The sequence below is a fragment of the Dreissena polymorpha genome, chromosome 7 (assembly GCF_020536995.1).
Source record: "Dreissena polymorpha isolate Duluth1 chromosome 7, UMN_Dpol_1.0, whole genome shotgun sequence".
Classification (NCBI taxonomy): domain Eukaryota; kingdom Metazoa; phylum Mollusca; class Bivalvia; order Myida; family Dreissenidae; genus Dreissena; species Dreissena polymorpha.
Genome location: NC_068361.1, coordinates 63,984,470 through 64,003,160, shown reverse-complemented (window position 1 = coordinate 64,003,160; position 18,691 = coordinate 63,984,470). Strand labels below are relative to the sequence as shown.

The following is an 18,691-nucleotide window of genomic DNA, read 5'->3' as shown; positions in this document are numbered from 1 at the left end:
TTAGGTTTATGTCAAAGTTTTATATTAGAGGTAACAGTGACCATGACCTTTGACCTAGTGACCCAAAAATGGATGTGGCGTGTAGAACTCATTAAGGTGCATCTACATATGAAGTTTCAAAGTAATAGGTGGATGCACTTTGATTTTAGAGCCTATGTTAAATTGTTATACTAGAGGTCACAGTGAACTTGACCTTTGACCTAGTGACCCAAAAATGGGTGAAATGTGTAGAACTGATCAAGGTGCATCTACATATGAAGTTTCAAAATTGTAGGTGGAAGCACTTTGATTTGAGAGCCAATGTTCACAATGTGATAAGTAGCGGACAACCAAACAGGAGATGAGTAGCGGACAACCAAACAGGTGATAAGTAGCGCACATCCACACAGGAGATAAGTAGTGGACAACCAAACAGAAGATGAGTAGCGCACAACCAAACAGGAGATAAGTAGCGCACAACCATAGAGGAGATGAGTAGTGCACCAACTAAACATGAGATAGATAGCGCACAACTAAACAGGAGATAGGTAGCGGACAACCAAATAGGAGATATGAAGCAGACAACCAAACACGAGATGAGTAGCGAACAATCAAACAGTTGATAAGTAATGGACAACCAAACAGGAGATAAGTAGTGGACAACCAAACAGGAGATGAGTAGCGGACAACCAAACAGGAAATAAGTAGCGGACAATCACACAAAACAACCAAACAAGAAGTCTTCTATGCAAAGTACACGAAACTTGCTAATAACATTAAAAATTGTATTCTTATGCCATCTCAGCTGATTTTGATAATGAATCCGGCCCTTAAGAAACACAATAGCATATAGTGAAATGTTGGGCGCCTACCTGATCAGACCAGTAAAGGTCCTTCAGGTCTCAGTTGAACGACTTATGGCCTACTATTCTATTGTTTATAGGCGATAACATTTTATGGGCATATTACTTGAACCTCTTAGTTCCAAGTTTAAATATGTCAAGACATTAAATGGATGCTGAAAAGATACCCCCTTTTCACTTAATGTCCTGCAACACACACAGTGTGATGAAGAAACATTTAACCCGTTACCACTTAAGATAGATACGTACTTTGACGCACGTGTAGTCCATTAGAAAGTTAAATTTCATTTAAGACATCTCTTGCTAGAATCAAGTTTAAAAGTATTTATTTCCAACCCTTTGATACTGGTGAGCAGCAAAGAGCATAAAACCTGAACAAAAAGCGAGTTACTTGCAAGCTGTTCTGGTTTTATGCTGTTTGCACATAGACATTTTCACTTTGCTTCTGAGTGGGAAAGGGTTAAGTGATTCTAACATTTACATAGTGTGAAGGTTGTTTAGTTTTTCATATACTTTCGAAATGATGGACATATCGGTTTTCAAGCTTTGGAAAAAATAACAACGAACACACATGTAATAATCAGTAACATCCAATATATGCTCATTTGCACAATATTAAACATTAATTATTCCAACACACATGATAAGTCATGCAGATGTATTGCAATTTAAACACATCACTCTACCAATAATTAATAAACAATTATAACAGACAATACACTGGAGGGTTATACCTTATACATATTGAATACTAGATTCTAAGATACATTAAAACGATGCTAATTAAAACAATACAGTTAACAGTGCGCACTTTTGTTCTGGTAAAATCATCATACGAAAATGTTATGCCATATGCAGCCAGCCTACGGGTGGACCAGCCTGGGCATCAGAGCAGTCCGGTCTGGAGCTACCTTGTCTGCAAATGAGACCACAAAATATTGCGAGTCTTTACAGCGGACATTGCAGTCTTTATTGCGGACATTGCAATCCAGTAGTCTGGTCTGAAGCTATGCTGGCTGGACATGGCCCAAGGTCCATTTAAGCATGATGCTGCTAATAATGTAGACACGTGCAGCATAATCATGTCTTTTTCAATTTGTTATATATTCTACCAGTATGACAAACATAACAAACAAAAACGATAACAATTCTTAAATTGGCAATAACTTACGTGGCCTGTGTTGAGTAGCCGTAACTAATGACTAATGACTACCTGTACATGACTAAATGTTTATTTGTCTTTATTGACAGATCTGTGGTTTAAAAAAATAGATCTTAAGTTCCCCAACAAAATAAATAAACGGAGCAATTTCTTATTTATGATCATTAAAATACATCTAAATACTTAAATATAAAAAATTGTAAACACAAATCAACTAAATACCTATTATAACTATTCGTCTGAGAAACCATCAACAAAAAATATAAAATTTTAAATTGTGTTGTTGTTTTTAAATTAAAGCCAACAGATTGAATCTTTAAAGACAAGAGTTTAAAGTCTGTTCTCTACTACACATACATGAACAATAATTACCTACTCATAAAAGCAAAGGGAAAATGTGAAGTAAAATAGAAAACATATCACAGAAAAGTATGTCCAAGCTACCATTCACAAAGCTATAAGCTTAGTTTTAATGATTAAAAGTTTGTACTAAACAACAGAGTTCCATTTATCCATGGGTTAGGATATTTATAGTTTAGTCTGTTCGTTGCATACATGTTTTCTAACATGGTATTAACTTAATTTAGCGAATCATTTTGAAGAACAGCAAAATGTATTACCCTTCATTTACAACAAACTTACACCGGTACATCATATGCCTTAAGAAAGCTGAGAGCTTTATAATTATTTAAAAAAAGGTCCAACATAGATTTGGTGGGTGTTTAATAATCATGAACAAGGGCTGTTTGTAAAACATGCATGCCCCCCATATGGGCTGTCCGTTGTAGTGGCAGCCATTGTGTGAATACGTTTTTTGTCACTGTGACCTTGACCTTTGACCTAGTGACCTGAAAATCAATAGGGGTCATCTGCGAGTCACGATCAATGTACCTATGAAGTGTCATGATCCTAGGCAAAAGCGTTCTTGAGTTATCATCCGAAAATCATCTTACTATTTTGGGTCACCGTTACCTTGACCTTTGACCTTGTGACCTCAAAATCAATAGGGGTCATCTGCGAGTCATGATCAATCTACCTATGAAGTTTCATGATCCTAGGCATATGCGTTCTTGAGTTATCATCCGAAAACCATTTTACTATTTCGGGTAACCGTGACCTTGACCTTTGACCTAGTGACCTCAAAATCAATAGGGGTCATCTGCGAGTCTTGATCAATCTACCCATGAAGTTTCATGATCCTAGGCGTATGCATTCTTGAGTTATCATCCGGAAACCATTTTACTATTTCGGGTCACCGTGACCTTGACCTTTGACCTAGTGACCTCAAAATCAATAGGGGTCATCTGCAAGTCATGATCAATCTACCCATGAAGTTTCATGATCCTAGGCGTATGCGTTCTTGAGTTATCATCCGGAAACCATTTTACTATTTCGGGTCACCATGACCTTGACCTTTGACCTAGTGACCTCAAAATCAAAAGGGGTCATCTGCGAGTCATGATCAATCTACCTATGAAGTTTCATGATCCTAGGCGTATGCGTTCTTGAGTTATCATCCGGAAACAACCTGGTGGACGGACCGACATACCGACCGACCGACCGACCTACTGACCGACCGACCGACATGAGCAAAGCAATATACCCCCTCTTCTTCGAAGGGGGGCATAATAATGTTCAAATGATTATTTCAAACATGTAAACAAAAATACCAGTAAAAGAAATAATACAAGTTCAAATATTATCTTATTAAAGAAAAAAATTAAAAAACACACAATTCAGTAAATCATGGTTCTACTGCCCTAAATGTTGTTCAGATAAATTAAAAGTGACTATTTATTTCTATATTTTACAAGAAATGGTATGGAAATCTTCACCATAAAAGTATATTGATTCCATACAACTTATATTCCATTCATATATATTTGTATATTATTGCAGGACACCCAGCTTCTACACTCAAATAGTACTGAAAGTATACAATACAAGATTCTTTGATGTACACACACATCTGGTAAGAACTTTAACAAGTGTTTAGGAGATATTTCCATGAATAGCCATATACCCATGTTCATTTCCACTAAAATCCCTTAATTCTTGTAAATAAATTATTGAGAATTGATAATTAAAATCTCTTTTGTGGGCCAAGCATGAATATTTCACTGTCAACACACTCTAAAATGCACCCATCACTTGTAATTGCTGAATAACTTATTTAACTGCAAGATTTTTTAAAATTTACTTTTCTAGTTATTGCTAAGTCAAATACATATTTGTGTGAATCAGGGCTCACTTTAATGGTTGTCCTATTACCCCTGGCAAGTAAATGTTTGGTCCGAGCAAGTTATTTTATGTAGTTGTCCTCCCAGAAAAGTGCAATAAAAGAACAAAAAGCATTTAATTTAGACTTAAATTAGACTTAAATTGCTGTATTCATTTTGTTAAATGTTAAAAAAAAAAGGTTTTGTAGTGTATCATTTTGAACTTTACTAAAATATGAGGTTTACAGTTGCTGGGATATTTCATGTTTGGGCAAGTGGCTTTACGTTCAGGGCAAGTAGATTTTCTAAGTACTTGTCCAGCAGGGCAAGTTGGTTTTTCTGTTAATGTTGAGCCCTGGTGAACCAAATCAAAGTAGGACAATGCTCTTCCCCCTGACAGAGTTCAATTGATCTACTCATTTATAAACAGATTCATAAAAGTTAATAAATATTTGTAACAGTAGTTTGAGATTGCAAGGGAGGAAATCAGCTGTAAGCAGGAGAAATCAAACCCCTTCCACAATATGTGAACATAGTTCTGAATATGGAATACAGCTTAAAAGAATGAAGCTGAGAATGTAATCAACTATGTGTGAAAATGATTTTAGCTCATGCTTAGCATTGATCATCGTGTCAGACATGATGGCTCGTGAACCCTTTACCACTGAGAAACAAATCGCCTAAAAAATTAAATTCAATTAAAGTCCTTTCATACTCGATTCAAGTTTTAAAAGCTTCATTTCCAACCCTTAGACACTGATGAGCAGCAAGCAGCATTAAACCTGAAAAGCTGCAAGTTACTCGCAGGCTGTATTGGTTTTATGCTGATTGCACTTAGCCATTTTTACTTTGTTTCTGAGTGGGAAAGGGTTTACTAACTGGTGCCACATAATGAATGAACTTCAATATGGTTGACATTGTTCATAAATGATAACTATCTAACTATGAAAAGTCCTCAAAGCTTTAACAAAGTGTCAATATCAACAGCAGTACGTTATGTCTGGTCCATCAACTATCACTTGTGCCTGGTTGGTCAGGATTCCCTGTAAAACACGAAAATCAACACGTTTAGAGCCTCATTTTGAGAAAATTGAGCTTAAGGCATGTGTGTAAAGTGTCATCCCACAGGCTATGTGTGTAACGTGTCATCCCACAGGCTATGTGTGTAACATGTCATCCCACAGGCTATGTGTGTAACGTGTCATCCTACAGGCTATGTGTGTAACATGTCATCCCACAGGCTATGTGTGTAAAGTGTCATCCCACAGGCTATGTGTGTAACGTGTCATCCCACAGGCTATGTGTGTAACATGTCATCCCACAGGCTATGTGTGTAAAGTGTCATCCCACAGGCTATGTGTGTAACGTGTCATCCTACAGGCTATGTGTGTAACATGTCATCCCACAGGCTATGTGTGTAACGTGTCATCCCACAAGCTATGTGTGTAAAGTGTCATCCCACAGGCTATGTGTGTAACATGTCATCCCACAGGCTATGTGTGTAACATGTCATCCCACAGGCTATGTGTGTAAAGTGTCATCCCACAGGCTATGTGTGTAACGTGTCATCCTACAGGCTATGTGTGTAAAGTGTCATCCCACAGGCTATGTGTGTAACGTGTCATCCCACAGGCTATGTGTGTAACATGTCATCCCACAGGCTATGTGTGTAAAGTGTCATCCCACAGGCTATGTGTGTAACGTGTCATCCTACAGGCTATGTGTGTAACATGTCATCCCACAGGCTATGTGTGTAACGTGTCATCCCACAGGCTATGTGTGTAAAGTGTCATCCTACAGGCTATGTGTGTAACATGTCATCCCACAGGCTATGTGTGTAACGTGTCATCCCACAGGCTATGTGTGTAACGTGTCATCCCACAAGCTATGTGTGTAAAGTGTCATCCTACAGGCTATGTGTGTAAAGTGTCATCCCACAGGCTATGTGTGTAACATGTCATCCCACAGGCTATGTGTGTAACATGTCATCCCACAGGCTATGTGTGTAAAGTGTCATCCCACAGGCTATGTGTGTAACGTGTCATCCCACAGGCTATGTGTGTAAAGTGTCATCCCACAGGCTAACTAGGGAAAAACTTTTTGCTTTTATTGATTTTTTTCATTTAAAGCTAGTCTCTTCAAAGATCAAGTCTAAGAGGAAAGGGTTGTCCCTGATTAACCTGTGTGGACTGCATAATCTAATCTGGGACAACACTAAACGCAGGTACATTAAGCCCAGTTTTCTCAGAAAGAGACCATTTATATCAAAGCCTTAAGTATGCTTTAAATTAGAATCCTTGGAACACAAATCTTATTTAGGTAAGTAAAAAACAAATACGGTACATGCAATACGTGACATCATGGCGTAGTGGATATGGTGTCCACCTTTAGTGTCTGTCTAGCGACAGGGAGGTCACGGGTTCGATCTCCACTGTGGGAGGGTTCTTATGATCTCCCCACTTGACACCAAGTACTGGTTCTAGTGCCAGGAAACGGAACCAGATCGTTCCTAATAAGCCTTAGGCTTTCCGTGCAATCAAGCTAAAATAAATAAGTTTAAACTAAACCTACTGCTTGTAATACAAATACTGCTCCGGTGCATGGTTACCTTCATCTCCACGGTAACACTTGTCCTTGTGACCTCTACAGTGCCCCGTGCAGTCATGGTCTTCTTCCTCATCTGAGGACTCGCCAAACATGCGAGGCTTCTCATAGATGCAGCAGCCTGCAAGTCATTTAACTCATTTACAAGGTTTGCTGTTAAACATGCGAGGCTTATCATTTATGCAGCAGCCTGCAAGTCAATTTTACTCATATGCAGGGTTTCCTTGCTGTCTATGCAAACTGCATGAATCAACAAATGGCCTGATTTTTCTAAAATAAAAAAGTCTTAAAGTTGATACATCATATTTTAAGTGCTCATTTAGCCTAATTGGATTGGGGAAGCACCCTGATGTCATGGACCCCCACCTAGCAATTTTTGTATCTGATCACATTATAATATGGAAAAATGTATATTAAGTTTTGATAAATTAATTACATTTTCACAGTGAAACTAGGTTAATTTATTATACAAACTTTGTTTTAAATGAAAAACATGTAATGTGAAATATAAACATAAATCACACATGCCATATTGAAAACATGCTTCAGTGATAATATATGACCTATGTCTGTGCGCTTAGTGCCCTAAACAAGAGGGCCAAGATGGCCCTAGTTCGCTCACCTGAGAGGAGTCGGTTCATTTGATCTTTACCAAATGTCAAACTTGACCTAGATATTGTTTAGACAAACATCCTGGTCAAGTTTCATCATTATTTCATCTGCGAGTCATGATCAATGTACCGATGAAGTTTCATGATCCTAGGCGTAAGCATTCTTGAGTTATCATCCGGAAACCATTTTTCTAAGTTGAGTCACCATGACCTTGACAGCCATTGTGTGAATACGTTTTTTGGCACTGTGACCTTGACCTTTGACCTAGTGACCTTATAATCAATAGGGGTCATCTGCGAGTCATGATCAATATACCTATGAAGTTTCATGAACCTAGGCATAAGCCTTCTTGAGTTATCATCCAGAAACCATTTTACTATTTCAAGTCCACGTGACCTTAGTCAATATAAATTGCCGCCATAGAGTCTTTTGATGATTTTTGCTTAAGCAGACTCTTGGCGTCAATAGTCCACTCTATCTTCTTAATAGCGAGAGTTCCGACACAAATTTCAGTCGCATCACTCCTGAATTTAAATACACACATATTTGTGACTATAATGAAAGAACGTTGCCTAAATAGTATTAATTGGGCAAAATATATCGAAATTTACATGTTAATAAAAAATATTTCGTGTTTGTTTCATCCAATATAAATCCTTGTATAGTAAAGGTTCAAGTTATCTCCCTGGAACTGGAGGTAAAATTCAACTATGTTTGCAAGTGAGTTCGAACACAAAAATTAATTGTGCAATATGCGCAAAACAATTAGAAATGAAATTGGAAATAGTTAGAAGAAGAAGCAAAAAAGAATTATAACTATTATAACTAAAAATATTAGAATTGACAGTAACGAAAAACCCCAAAAGTAATAGGTACGAAATAGCTATGGTACGAAATAACAACAACAACAACAATGCCAAAATGGTTGCCTTTGAGAAAATGATTGTTCCATGTCTTTGATTTCGAATGAAATATAGGTAATTTTTGTGATCTAAGTTCATACTGTGAAACCATTTATTTTCGACAGCACAAAATTTCGTCATTTTTATAAAAATGACGATTTCGTCAGCACTTAAATTCGCCGATTTCTGATTTTGATATTTAAAAAAATGCGTTAGTCAATATCCGATTTGTGTGTAATACATATTCGCGATTAATCGCAGTTGCGAAAAATCGTGGTACGAATGCGGGAACACACTAGAGAATCACTGCAGTAGGTGGGGCCTGTTTGTCACATGCCAATTAACTACCGGTAGTCTTTTGTTATCAAGGGACAGTAATGGACCCTCTTTATGCATGTCATTCACACGTTCATTGTTATGATAAGCGGACAAGTGGGATCTAACTGGTATGATTTTTATTAAAATGCTGTCAATACCGTTTTAAAACTGTTTGTGTTATACGAAAGAGGTTCCAGTTTGTTAAGTGTTTTTTTTTCAAATAAAATGCTTTTTTATTCTGATATCAACATTAAAATTATAAACTCTATGTGTGTGTTTGTTCTTAAAAAGTAAACTACCGGTATATAAATCAATAATGTCAATAATTTAAAAATAAATAAATTGATACATATAAAATAGTAATAAGTGTGGTTAAACGCAAACAATCAAACAACAAACAGCAATTAAAATATTCTTTATTAATTTGTGATAAATACGCATGTTGATCACACATCGTCATCTTTTTATTTGGTTTATTGTCTTTCATCGGCATTCGCTGCATGATGGCTAATATGCAACACCCCTGAAAAACACAATGCACCTAATGGGTAATAAAGTTATTAACAATTAGCGCTAATTCATTACCAATCTACATAAACGAAGTCAACGCATTTGATACAGCTGTAATGCACACGCGTTTTAAAGAAGTGTAACGTGTCAGTTAAGTACCTTGTGTAATCTACATCCCTTTGTGTCAAAACCGGATTAATCTTGATTACGAAACAGCAGTGAATGTGTGCATGGATTATGGTGGAATTTAATGCCTCATGTCTACGGTAAAGTTTTAAAATATTGTTCAACTTAGTGTTTGTTTTTGTTCAAACATAGAGCATGATTGTTCGTTAGGATCTTAAATTCGCCGATCGGTCGACTGACGAAATTTATGAAAATTAATGCCTGACGATTAATAATGGTTTCACAGTATTTGTCAAACAACGGGTAGATTTCAGATATATACACTTGTAAATACTGTAATTCCCATAATAGTATTGTATTTATTTTTCGTTATGGTTTTTACAGACCGGAGTTTCAGCGTTCAGATTTATTCTGAACGCGAATTATTTCAGCTAACGTGACCTTGACCTTTGACCTAGTGACCTGAAAATCAATAGGGGTCATCTGCGAGTCATGATCGTTGTACCTATGAAGTTTCATGATCCTGGGCATAAGCGTTATTGAGTTATCATCCAGAAACCATTTTACTATTTCAGGTCACCGTGACTTTGACCTTTGACCTAGTGACCTGAAAATCAATAGGGGTCATCTTCAAGTCATGATCAATGTACCTATGAAGTTTTATGATCCTGGGCATAAGCGTTCTTGAGTTATCATCTGGAAACCATTTTACTATTTCCGGTCACTGTGACCTTCACCTTTGACCTAGTGACCTGAAAATCGATAGGGGTCATCTACGAGTCATGATCAATGTACCTATGAAGTTTCATGAGCCTAGGCCTAAGCGTTTTTGAGTTATTATCCGGAAATCATTTAACTATTTTGGGTCATCGTGACCTTGACCTTTGACCTAGTGACCTGAAAATCAATAGGGGTCATCTACGAGTTATGATCAATATACCAATGAAGTTTCATGATCAAAGGCCTAAACGTTCTTGAGTTATCATCCGGAAACCATTTTACTATTTTCGGGTCATCGTGACCTTGACTTGACCTTTGTCCTAGTGACCTGAAAATCAATATGGGTTATCTGCAAGTCATGATCAATGTATCTATGAAGTTTTATGATCCTAGGCATAAGCGTTCTTGAGTTATCATCCGGAAACCATTTTACTGCTTTGGGTCACCATGACCTTGACCTTTGACCTAATGACCTGAAAATCAATAGGGGTCATCTGCAAGTCATGATCAATGTATCTATGAAGTTTCATGATCCTAGGCATAAGTGTTCTTGAGTTATCATCCGGAAACCATTTTACTATTTCGGGTCATCGTTACCTTGACCTTTGACCTAGTGACCTGTAAATCAATAGAGGTCATCTGCCAGTCATGATCAATGTACCTATGAATTTTCATGATCCTTGGCATAAGCCCTCTTGAGTTATCATCCAGAAACCATCTGGTGGACGGATGGACCGACATGAGCAAAACAATATACCCCCTCTTCTTCGAAAGGGGGGGGCATAATGAGAAAACTGCCCCCCCTCCCAGCAGCCATGTTATTCAACTGACCGGAACCATTTTGAACTCAGCTCTCGTATCAAGGAAACAAATGTTCTGAGCAAATTTCATGAAAATTGGGCCAAAAATGTGACTTCTACTGTGTTCACATGTTTTCACTATATACATAAAGAGAAAAATGCCCCGCCCACTGGCGGCCATGTTTTTTCACTGATCTTGACCATTTTCGAACTCGTCTGAGACATCAATTGAACCAATGTTTTGACCAACTTTCATGATGATTGGGCAAAAATTGTGACTTCTAGAGTATTTACAAGGCTTCTCTAAAGCCAAATAAGGAAAACTGCCCTTCCCACTGGCGGCCATGTTTTTCAATGGATCGGAACCACTTTTGATCTCAACCAAGATATCATTAAGACAAACATTTTGACAAAGTTACATGAATATTGGGCATAAAATGTGACTTCTACAGTGATTACAAGTTTTTTCTTCTTTTCTTTTGACCTAGTGACCTAGTTTTTGACCCGGCACGACCCAGTTTCAAACTGGGCCGAGATTTCATTGGGACAAAGCTTCTGACCAAGTTTCATGAAGATGAGACAAGAAATGTGGCCTCTAGAGAGTTTACGAGCAAATGTTTACGGACGGACATACAACGGACAAAGACGGGTCACAAAAGCTCACCTGAACAATCAGGTGAGCTAAAAAAAAGCACATCGTCATTTTCAAAATCTAGCTGGAGCACTGCCTTCAATAACTGAAGTTTTACTGTCATGGGTTTGACATCAAGTTAAAGAGGTTTTACTGTAGCTTTATAATACATGATATTTATATTTTTATAAGTTAAATTATTTTCAAAAGAAATATATGAGGCTGTGCATGCACTTGTTTGCTGAGAAATATCCCAAAACTCAACAGTATAAGATGTATATGTAATGTATTATATTACCTACTATCATAACAAATGAAAAAAGGTAATTACACTTGGACTTCTTTTTGTTCAAATGTTCATTATCCACTGTTTCGTTTGTCCACTTGACTTTCTTGTCATTTTTGGGATTTTTCAACTTCAGTACCTGTACTGGAGTGGTGGCTGGCTGAAATCAAACAAATATAAATGAGCCACCTCTGGGAAAACTGGACTTGTATGTTTTGCATGTGCGTAGAAAGAAAAAGCAGATTGGCCCATGCAGTGTGCACAAGCTTATAAGGGATACCACTTTACGCCTAGCCTCTTTAGAAGATACTTCATTTAAACAACTACACTGAGAGGACACATTAGGCTCAATGAATTAACCCTTTGCATGCTGGGAAATTTGTCGTCTGCAAAAATGTTGTCTGCTAAATTTCTAAAATTAGCATTTTCTTTAATTTTTTTCAAAGAATACTATCAGAACAGCAAACAGTTTGGATCCTGATGAGACGCCATGTTCTGTGGCGTCTCATCTGGATCCAAACTGTTTGCACAGGCCTTCAAAATTCGGTTCCCACACTAAAAGAGTTAAGCTCTGTTTTTCCAGAGCAAGGTTAACAAGAGCTGTGTTTGAGAAACACAATGCCCCCTACTGCACTTAAAAGTCCCACAGCAGCTATTTCAAAACAAGGTCATATTTTGAATGTAAAGGTCACAGTGACCTTGAACGCTGACCTAGTGACCTCAAACCATGTTTGATAGTAGATCTCAATGAGATGCATAGGCATGTGAAGTTTTAAGAACATAGACCCAAGAGTTTAAATTTTATGAGCAAGGTTAAAGTTTTGGGTCAGACACACACATACAATGACAGACAGACGGACAGGCCGAAAACAATATACCCCCTGATCATTCAATCTGGGGGCATAACAAAATAAATGCACAACAATTATTGATCAATAAAAAGCAAAGCAAAAGACACACAGATAAGCACATTCTAGTGTGGCTGTTGTGTTCGCAAAATCTGTATATCTTGTGAAAATTTTTGTTTCATTATGTGCAAATTCTCTTTTTGTCTAAATCTTTTAAAGGTAAATGATTTATAAAAACAACAAATCTACAATCCCATCAGCAATTTGATACCAACTCTTTAAAAATCGTAAGCTTCAAATTGTCTGTGTAGAGGAAAGTGGTTTATGGGAAGCAGAAATAAATGAGTTATAACAAAAACAAACAAAAACAAGGGCTGTTTGTAAAACATGCATGCCCCCCATATGGGCTCTCCGTTGTAGTGACAGCCATTGTGTGAATATGTTTTTTGTCACTGTGACCTTGACCTTTGACCTAGTGACCTGAAAATCAAGAGGGGTCATCTGCCAGTCATGATCAATGTACCAATGAAGTTTCATGATCCTAGCGTTCTTGAGTTATCATCCGGAAACCATTTTACTATTTCGGGTCACTGTCACCTTGACCTTTGACCTAGTGACCTCAAAATCAATAGGGGTCATCTGTGAGTCATGATCAATCTACCTATCAAGTTTCATGATCCTAGGAAGAAGCGTTCTTCAGTTATCATCCAGAAACCATTTTACTATTTCAGGTCACCATGACCTTGACCTTTGACCTAGTGACCTCAAAATCAATAGGGGTCATCTGCGTGTCATGATCAATGTACCTATTTTGAGTCACCGTGACCTTCACATTTGACCTAGTGACCTGAAAATCAATAGGGGTCATCTGCCAGCCATTATCAATCTACCCATGAAGTTTCATGATCCTAGGCCTAAGCGTTCTTGAGTTATCATCCGGAAACCATTTTACTATTTCGGGTCACCGTGACCTTTGACCTAGTGACCTAAAAATCAATAGGGGTCATCTGCGAGTCATGAGCAATGTACCTATGAAGTTTCATGATCCTAGCCCCAAGCGTTCTTGAGTTATCATCCGAAAACCACCTGGTGGACGGACCGACCGACAGACCGACATGTGCAAAGCAATGTACCCCCTCTTCTTCGAAGGGGGGCATAAAAATATTTACAAGTTTTTGTCAGATGTTTTTAGAAATTATTTGAATAAAAAGAAACATTGCTTATTTTTAGTTATTTCTCCTATTATCACAATGATTTTTACACTACAAATCTACGTGTATGTCATCATTTATTATCACTCTTTCATTTCTTGTTGGCACACCCATTCAGTTTGGTCCAACATGTGTCTTTTGGTAATAAGTTAACACCAAACTCTTTTTCTAGAAAGTATGTGATAATATACTTGATGAGCATGCTGGTAGTTCATGTCTTGTTTGTTAAGTATGTATATATTTTATTTTGTTTATGCTTTTAAATCTTTCAATGCTGCATTTTAAAACTTCGATAATTGTGTCTATTGACTAGATTGAAACACTTGCATTCCATTAGCTCAGCCTTCTGAAATAGCCAAATGATACGAAGACACCTTATCTTGGTACATATTGTTTGATAATTAAAAAAGACACCCTAACAATGAACATGTTATGCCCCTCCCCGATAGCACACATTTAAAAAGAGGGCCAAGATGGCCCTAGTTCGCTCACCTTTTTTTACAAGGCCTTGTTCATTGCTTACCGGTAGTTGAAAATTCAGTACTCTAGAGTATGGAACGCCATTATTGACTTCATATGACTGTTGTCGTTGTTTGCAGTACATTAATAATTATTTTCAGTGGAATATACATTATGCTTGTTAACGAATGTACCGAACGTAAAGACGTGTGCTCAGCGCATAATGATAAAACTACTACACATATTGACGAATGTACCAAACGGAAAGAAGTTTGCACAGCATGTAATGTTGTTACTACTGCACATAATGATGTTACTGCTGCACGTAATGACGAATGTACCGAACGTAAAGACGTTTGCACAGCGCATAATGATAAAACTACTACACATAATGTTGAATGTACAGAACCGAAAGAAGTTTGCACAGCACGTAATGTTGTTACTACTGCACATAATGATGTTACTGCTGCACGTAATGACAAATGTACTGAACGTAAAGATGTTTGCACAGCACATAAAGATAAAACTACAACACATAATGTTGAATGTACAGAACATCAAGAAGTTTGGACAGAACATAATGTTGTTACTACTTCGCGTAATGCTTTAACTACTGCATACGTTGACGAATGTACCGATTGTTAAGAAAATTGCACAAAGCATAATGTATATCCCACTGAAAATAATGATTAATGTACTGCAAACGACAACAGTCATATGAGGTCAGAAATGGCATTCCATACTAGAGCATATTAGACTGGTTCTCTTCTGTTTACTTTTGCAGAGTGAGCATATGATTAATTCTGATTGAGTACTGTCAATTTGCATGTTTTTTTTGCAATGCAAACATTTGCAAGTAATGCTAATTCTACATGTGTTTAGAAGGTTTTTGTAAGATTTGGACCAAAAAATGTGGCCTTTATGTGGTGTTTACAAGCTTTCTCTATAGCCAAATAAGGAATACTGGCCCGCACACTGGCGGCCATGTTTTTCAACGGACAGGAACCACTTTTGAACTCAACCAACATATCATCAAGACAAACATTTTGACAAAGTTTCATGAAGATTGGGCATGAAATGTGACTACAGTGTTTAAGAGGTTTTTTCCTTTTTTTGACCTGGTGACCTAGTTTTTGACCCAGCATGACCCAGTTTTCGAACTCGATCAAGGTATCATTGGGATAAATTTCCTGACCAAGTTTCATGAAGATCGGACAAGAAATGTGGCCTTTAGAGTGTTTAAAAGGATTTTCTATAGCCAAATAAGGAAAACTGCCCTGCCCACTGGCCGCCATGTTTTTCAACGGACTCGAACCACTTTTGAACTCAACCAACATATTATTAAGACTAACATTTTGACAAAGTAACATGAAGATTGGGCATAAAATGCGACTTCTACAGTGTTTACATGTTTTGTTTTGTTTTGACCTAGTGACCTAGTTTTTGACCCAGCATGACCCAGTTTCGAACTCGATCGATGTATCATTGGGACAAATCTTCTGACCAAGTTTCATTAAACCGGGACAAGAAATGTGGCCTCTAGAGTGTTTGCAAGGTTTCTTTATAGCCAAATAAGGAAAACTGCCCGCCCACTGGCGGCCATGTTTATCCACAGACCGGAACCACTATTGAACTCAACCAACATATCATTAAGACAAACATTTTGACAAAGTTACATATAGATTGGGCATGAAATGTGACTTCTACAGTGTTTACAAGATCTGGCGACCTAGTTTTTGTACCAGCATGAGCCAGTTTCAAACTCGACCGAGGTATCATTGGGACAAAGCTTCTGACCAAATTTCATGAAGATCAGACAAGAAATGTGGACTCTAGAGTATTTACAAACCATTTGTGGACGTCGGACGGACAGATGGACGGACGACGGACAAAGATCGATCACAAAAGCTCACCTGAGCAATCAGGTGAGCTAAAAATTGATATGTGTGTCAAAAGTGGTTGACTTGGATCAAAATTTGACAAGAGCTTGTCACAGTAGTGCCAAATCCCCGCCGAAATGTGTTTGCTTGTATGACAACATTTGTTTTAGAAAGCAGAATAATATTTGTAAAAACAATAAAGGGAGATAATTCTTTATGATCCGGACAAAAATTTACTTTGAAATTAAATAAAGGGATAAAATTCAAACACCAAGGTAGATAGAGTTATGGTTCTTAGTCACTGCACTTCTCCTACTTGCCATCTGTGTACGTTTCAAGTAAATCCCTTCAGTAGATTTAGAGTTATGCTCCGGACAAAATTTTACTTAAAAATTATATAAAATGGGAGATAATTCAAACACTAAGGTAGATAGAGTTATGATTCTTGGTCACTGCACTTCTCCTAGTTGTCGTATGTTTATATTTCAAGTTTCAAGTAAATCCCTTCAGTAGATCTAGAGTTATGCTCCGGACAAAATTTACTTCTAAGTTATAATTAAGGGGAGATAATTTAAAAACTAAGGTAGACAGAGTTATAGTTCTCAGTCAATGCACTTTTCCTACTTGCCATCTGTTTATATTTCAAGTTTCAAGTAAATCCCTTCAGTAGATTTAGAGTTATGCTATGGACAAAAATTTACTTTAAAATTATATAAAAGGGGAGATAATTAAAAAACTTAGTTAGATACAGTTGTGGTTCTTGGTCACTGCACTTCTCCTAGTTGCCATCTGTTTATATTTCAAGGTTCAAGTAAATCCCATCAGTAGATTTAGAGTTATGCTCCGGACAAAAATTTACTTTAAAATTATATAAAAGGGGAGATAATTCAAAACCTAAGGTAGATAGAGTTGTGGTTCTTGGTCACTGCACTTCTCCTAGATGCCATGTGTTTATATTTCAAGTTTCAAGTAAATCCCTGTAGTATATTTAGAGTTATGCTCTGGACAAAAATTTACTTTAAAGTTATAAAAAAGGGGATATAATTAATAAATTAAGGTAAATAGAGTTATGGTTCTTGGTCACTGCACTTCTCCTGGTTGCCATCTGTATATATTCTAAGTTTAAAGTAAATCCAATTGAATAGATTTGGAGTTATGCTCCGGACAAAGTTTCAGACAGACAGACGGACGGACAGAAGAACATGACCAATTACTATATCCCCTCGAAAATGTTTGGCGGGGATAATAAATTATCTTGGAAGTCTTGTTAGCAGTCTTGTTACGAGTGATTTAACAATGTCGAAATAGTGAATTGTCTTTATTAATTTTAAATCTGCAATTTATAGCTTTTATTTTATTTTTAAAGTCAATATATAGCTATATTAGCGGATAGTGTAGGTGTGGTCTGTAGAGCAAATACTGCTAGACCCCCCCCCCCCCCCCCACCCCCTGAACCCTTAATCTTGTGTTATCTCGGCAGTCGCGTTACGCATGATTTGACAATGTAGAAATTGTGAATTGTTTCTGTTGTTGCAACCCTTTATAATTTTCAGGTTTTCAAATCGTAAAAAAATGCGTATAATGGATATTTTAGAGCATGGTAAACGTTTAGTATTACTTTTTCCTAACACATATCATAATTAAAAGGAAAATTTGCGAATCTGAAACAACTTTATTTCTTTTTGACAATGTACCAAAACGTGAAAAGGCCCCTTTAAGAGAAAATGATGTTAGCGTCCGATATCTAATCATGTTTAAGACAAACTCAACGGGCTGTTGTTTTAAATATATCGAGTTATATCGAGTAATACCTGTTGTGGAGGTTGAGATACTACTTGAGTTCCAGAAAAAGAAGAAGTAGCCTCTGCCATTTTATTGATTTAACGATCACATTAGCGCATATATTTTATTTGTGTTGTTGCTTTTCATTTCAAGGGCGGATTACTCCAATTGACAGTTTCTAACAGGTCAGTACGGGTGAAAAACTTTTTAAACAGCCACAGGTTATAACGGACCCATGCACATATGCGTACCGTATGCCAATACTGATAATTGAGGTTAAGAGATGAAATAAAGTGTTCTGTAAATATGGATGTGCTATAGTGAAATAAGGTAACTTCCAACAGCCTTGCTGTTGGGCTAGCTCTTAAGCGACGTGGTTAAAGTGTCGGACTACCACTCTGGAGGTCGTGGGTTCAATCCCTGGCTTGAGCTCAGTATTTTCACATTAATGGCGACGAGGCAAAAAAAATGCGGGAATGGGTCTGAGCTGTTTAATGGTTTCTGGGAGGGCCGTGCGGATGCAAGACATGCTGTAGCGGGCGAGTCTGGGCCTTGTACATTAAAAGGGGGAGGAGTATAGTGAAATAAGGTCACTTCCAACAGCCTTGCTGTTGGGCTAGCTCTTTAGCGACGTGGTTAAAGTGTCGGACTACCACTCTGGAGGTCGTGGGTTCAATTCCTGGCTTGAGCTCAGTATTTTCACATTAGTGCTATTAAAAAATTAATAAATCATAATGGATTATATATTGTTAAAAACAGCAACAACAACAACAAGAAAT

The 18,691-nt window shown here is 37.3% G+C and overlaps 1 protein-coding gene across 2 annotated transcripts; it reads right to left on the bottom strand.

The window, feature by feature from the left end:
* Positions 1-1,416: 1,416 nt before the first annotated feature.
* Positions 1,417-18,086, bottom strand: LOC127837904 (E3 ubiquitin-protein ligase PPP1R11-like). Of its 2 annotated transcripts, none has more exons than XM_052365358.1 (4): positions 17,942-18,086; positions 11,778-11,892; positions 6,795-6,948; positions 1,417-5,266 (listed from the first exon to the last, which is right to left on the bottom strand). In XM_052365358.1, the coding sequence occupies exons 1-4, from the start codon at positions 17,999-18,001 to the stop codon at positions 5,257-5,259; spliced, it is 339 nt and encodes a 112-aa protein (XP_052221318.1). In that variant the 5' UTR covers positions 18,002-18,086; the 3' UTR covers positions 1,417-5,256. The 2 variants fall into 2 exon arrangements, with proteins under 2 accessions (XP_052221318.1, XP_052221319.1); XM_052365359.1 differs by having other exon boundaries at positions 6,832-6,948.
* Positions 18,087-18,691: the final 605 nt, after the last annotated feature.

What these genes read in the sequence shown, in the direction of transcription:
- LOC127837904 (XM_052365358.1), bottom strand. Translation starts at nt 18,001, where the DNA reads ATGGCAGAGGCTACTTCTTCTTTTTCTGGAACTCAAGTAGTATCTCAA. An exon ending in TATCTCAACCTCCACAACAG is followed by an intron (nt 11,893 to 17,941) that starts GTATTACTCGAT and finishes GTTTGATTTCAG; the next exon opens with CCAGCCACCACTCCAGTACA. An exon ending in GAACAAAAAGAAGTCCAAGT is followed by an intron (nt 6,949 to 11,777) that starts GTAATTACCTTT and finishes AATGACTTGCAG; the next exon opens with GCTGCTGCATCTATGAGAAG.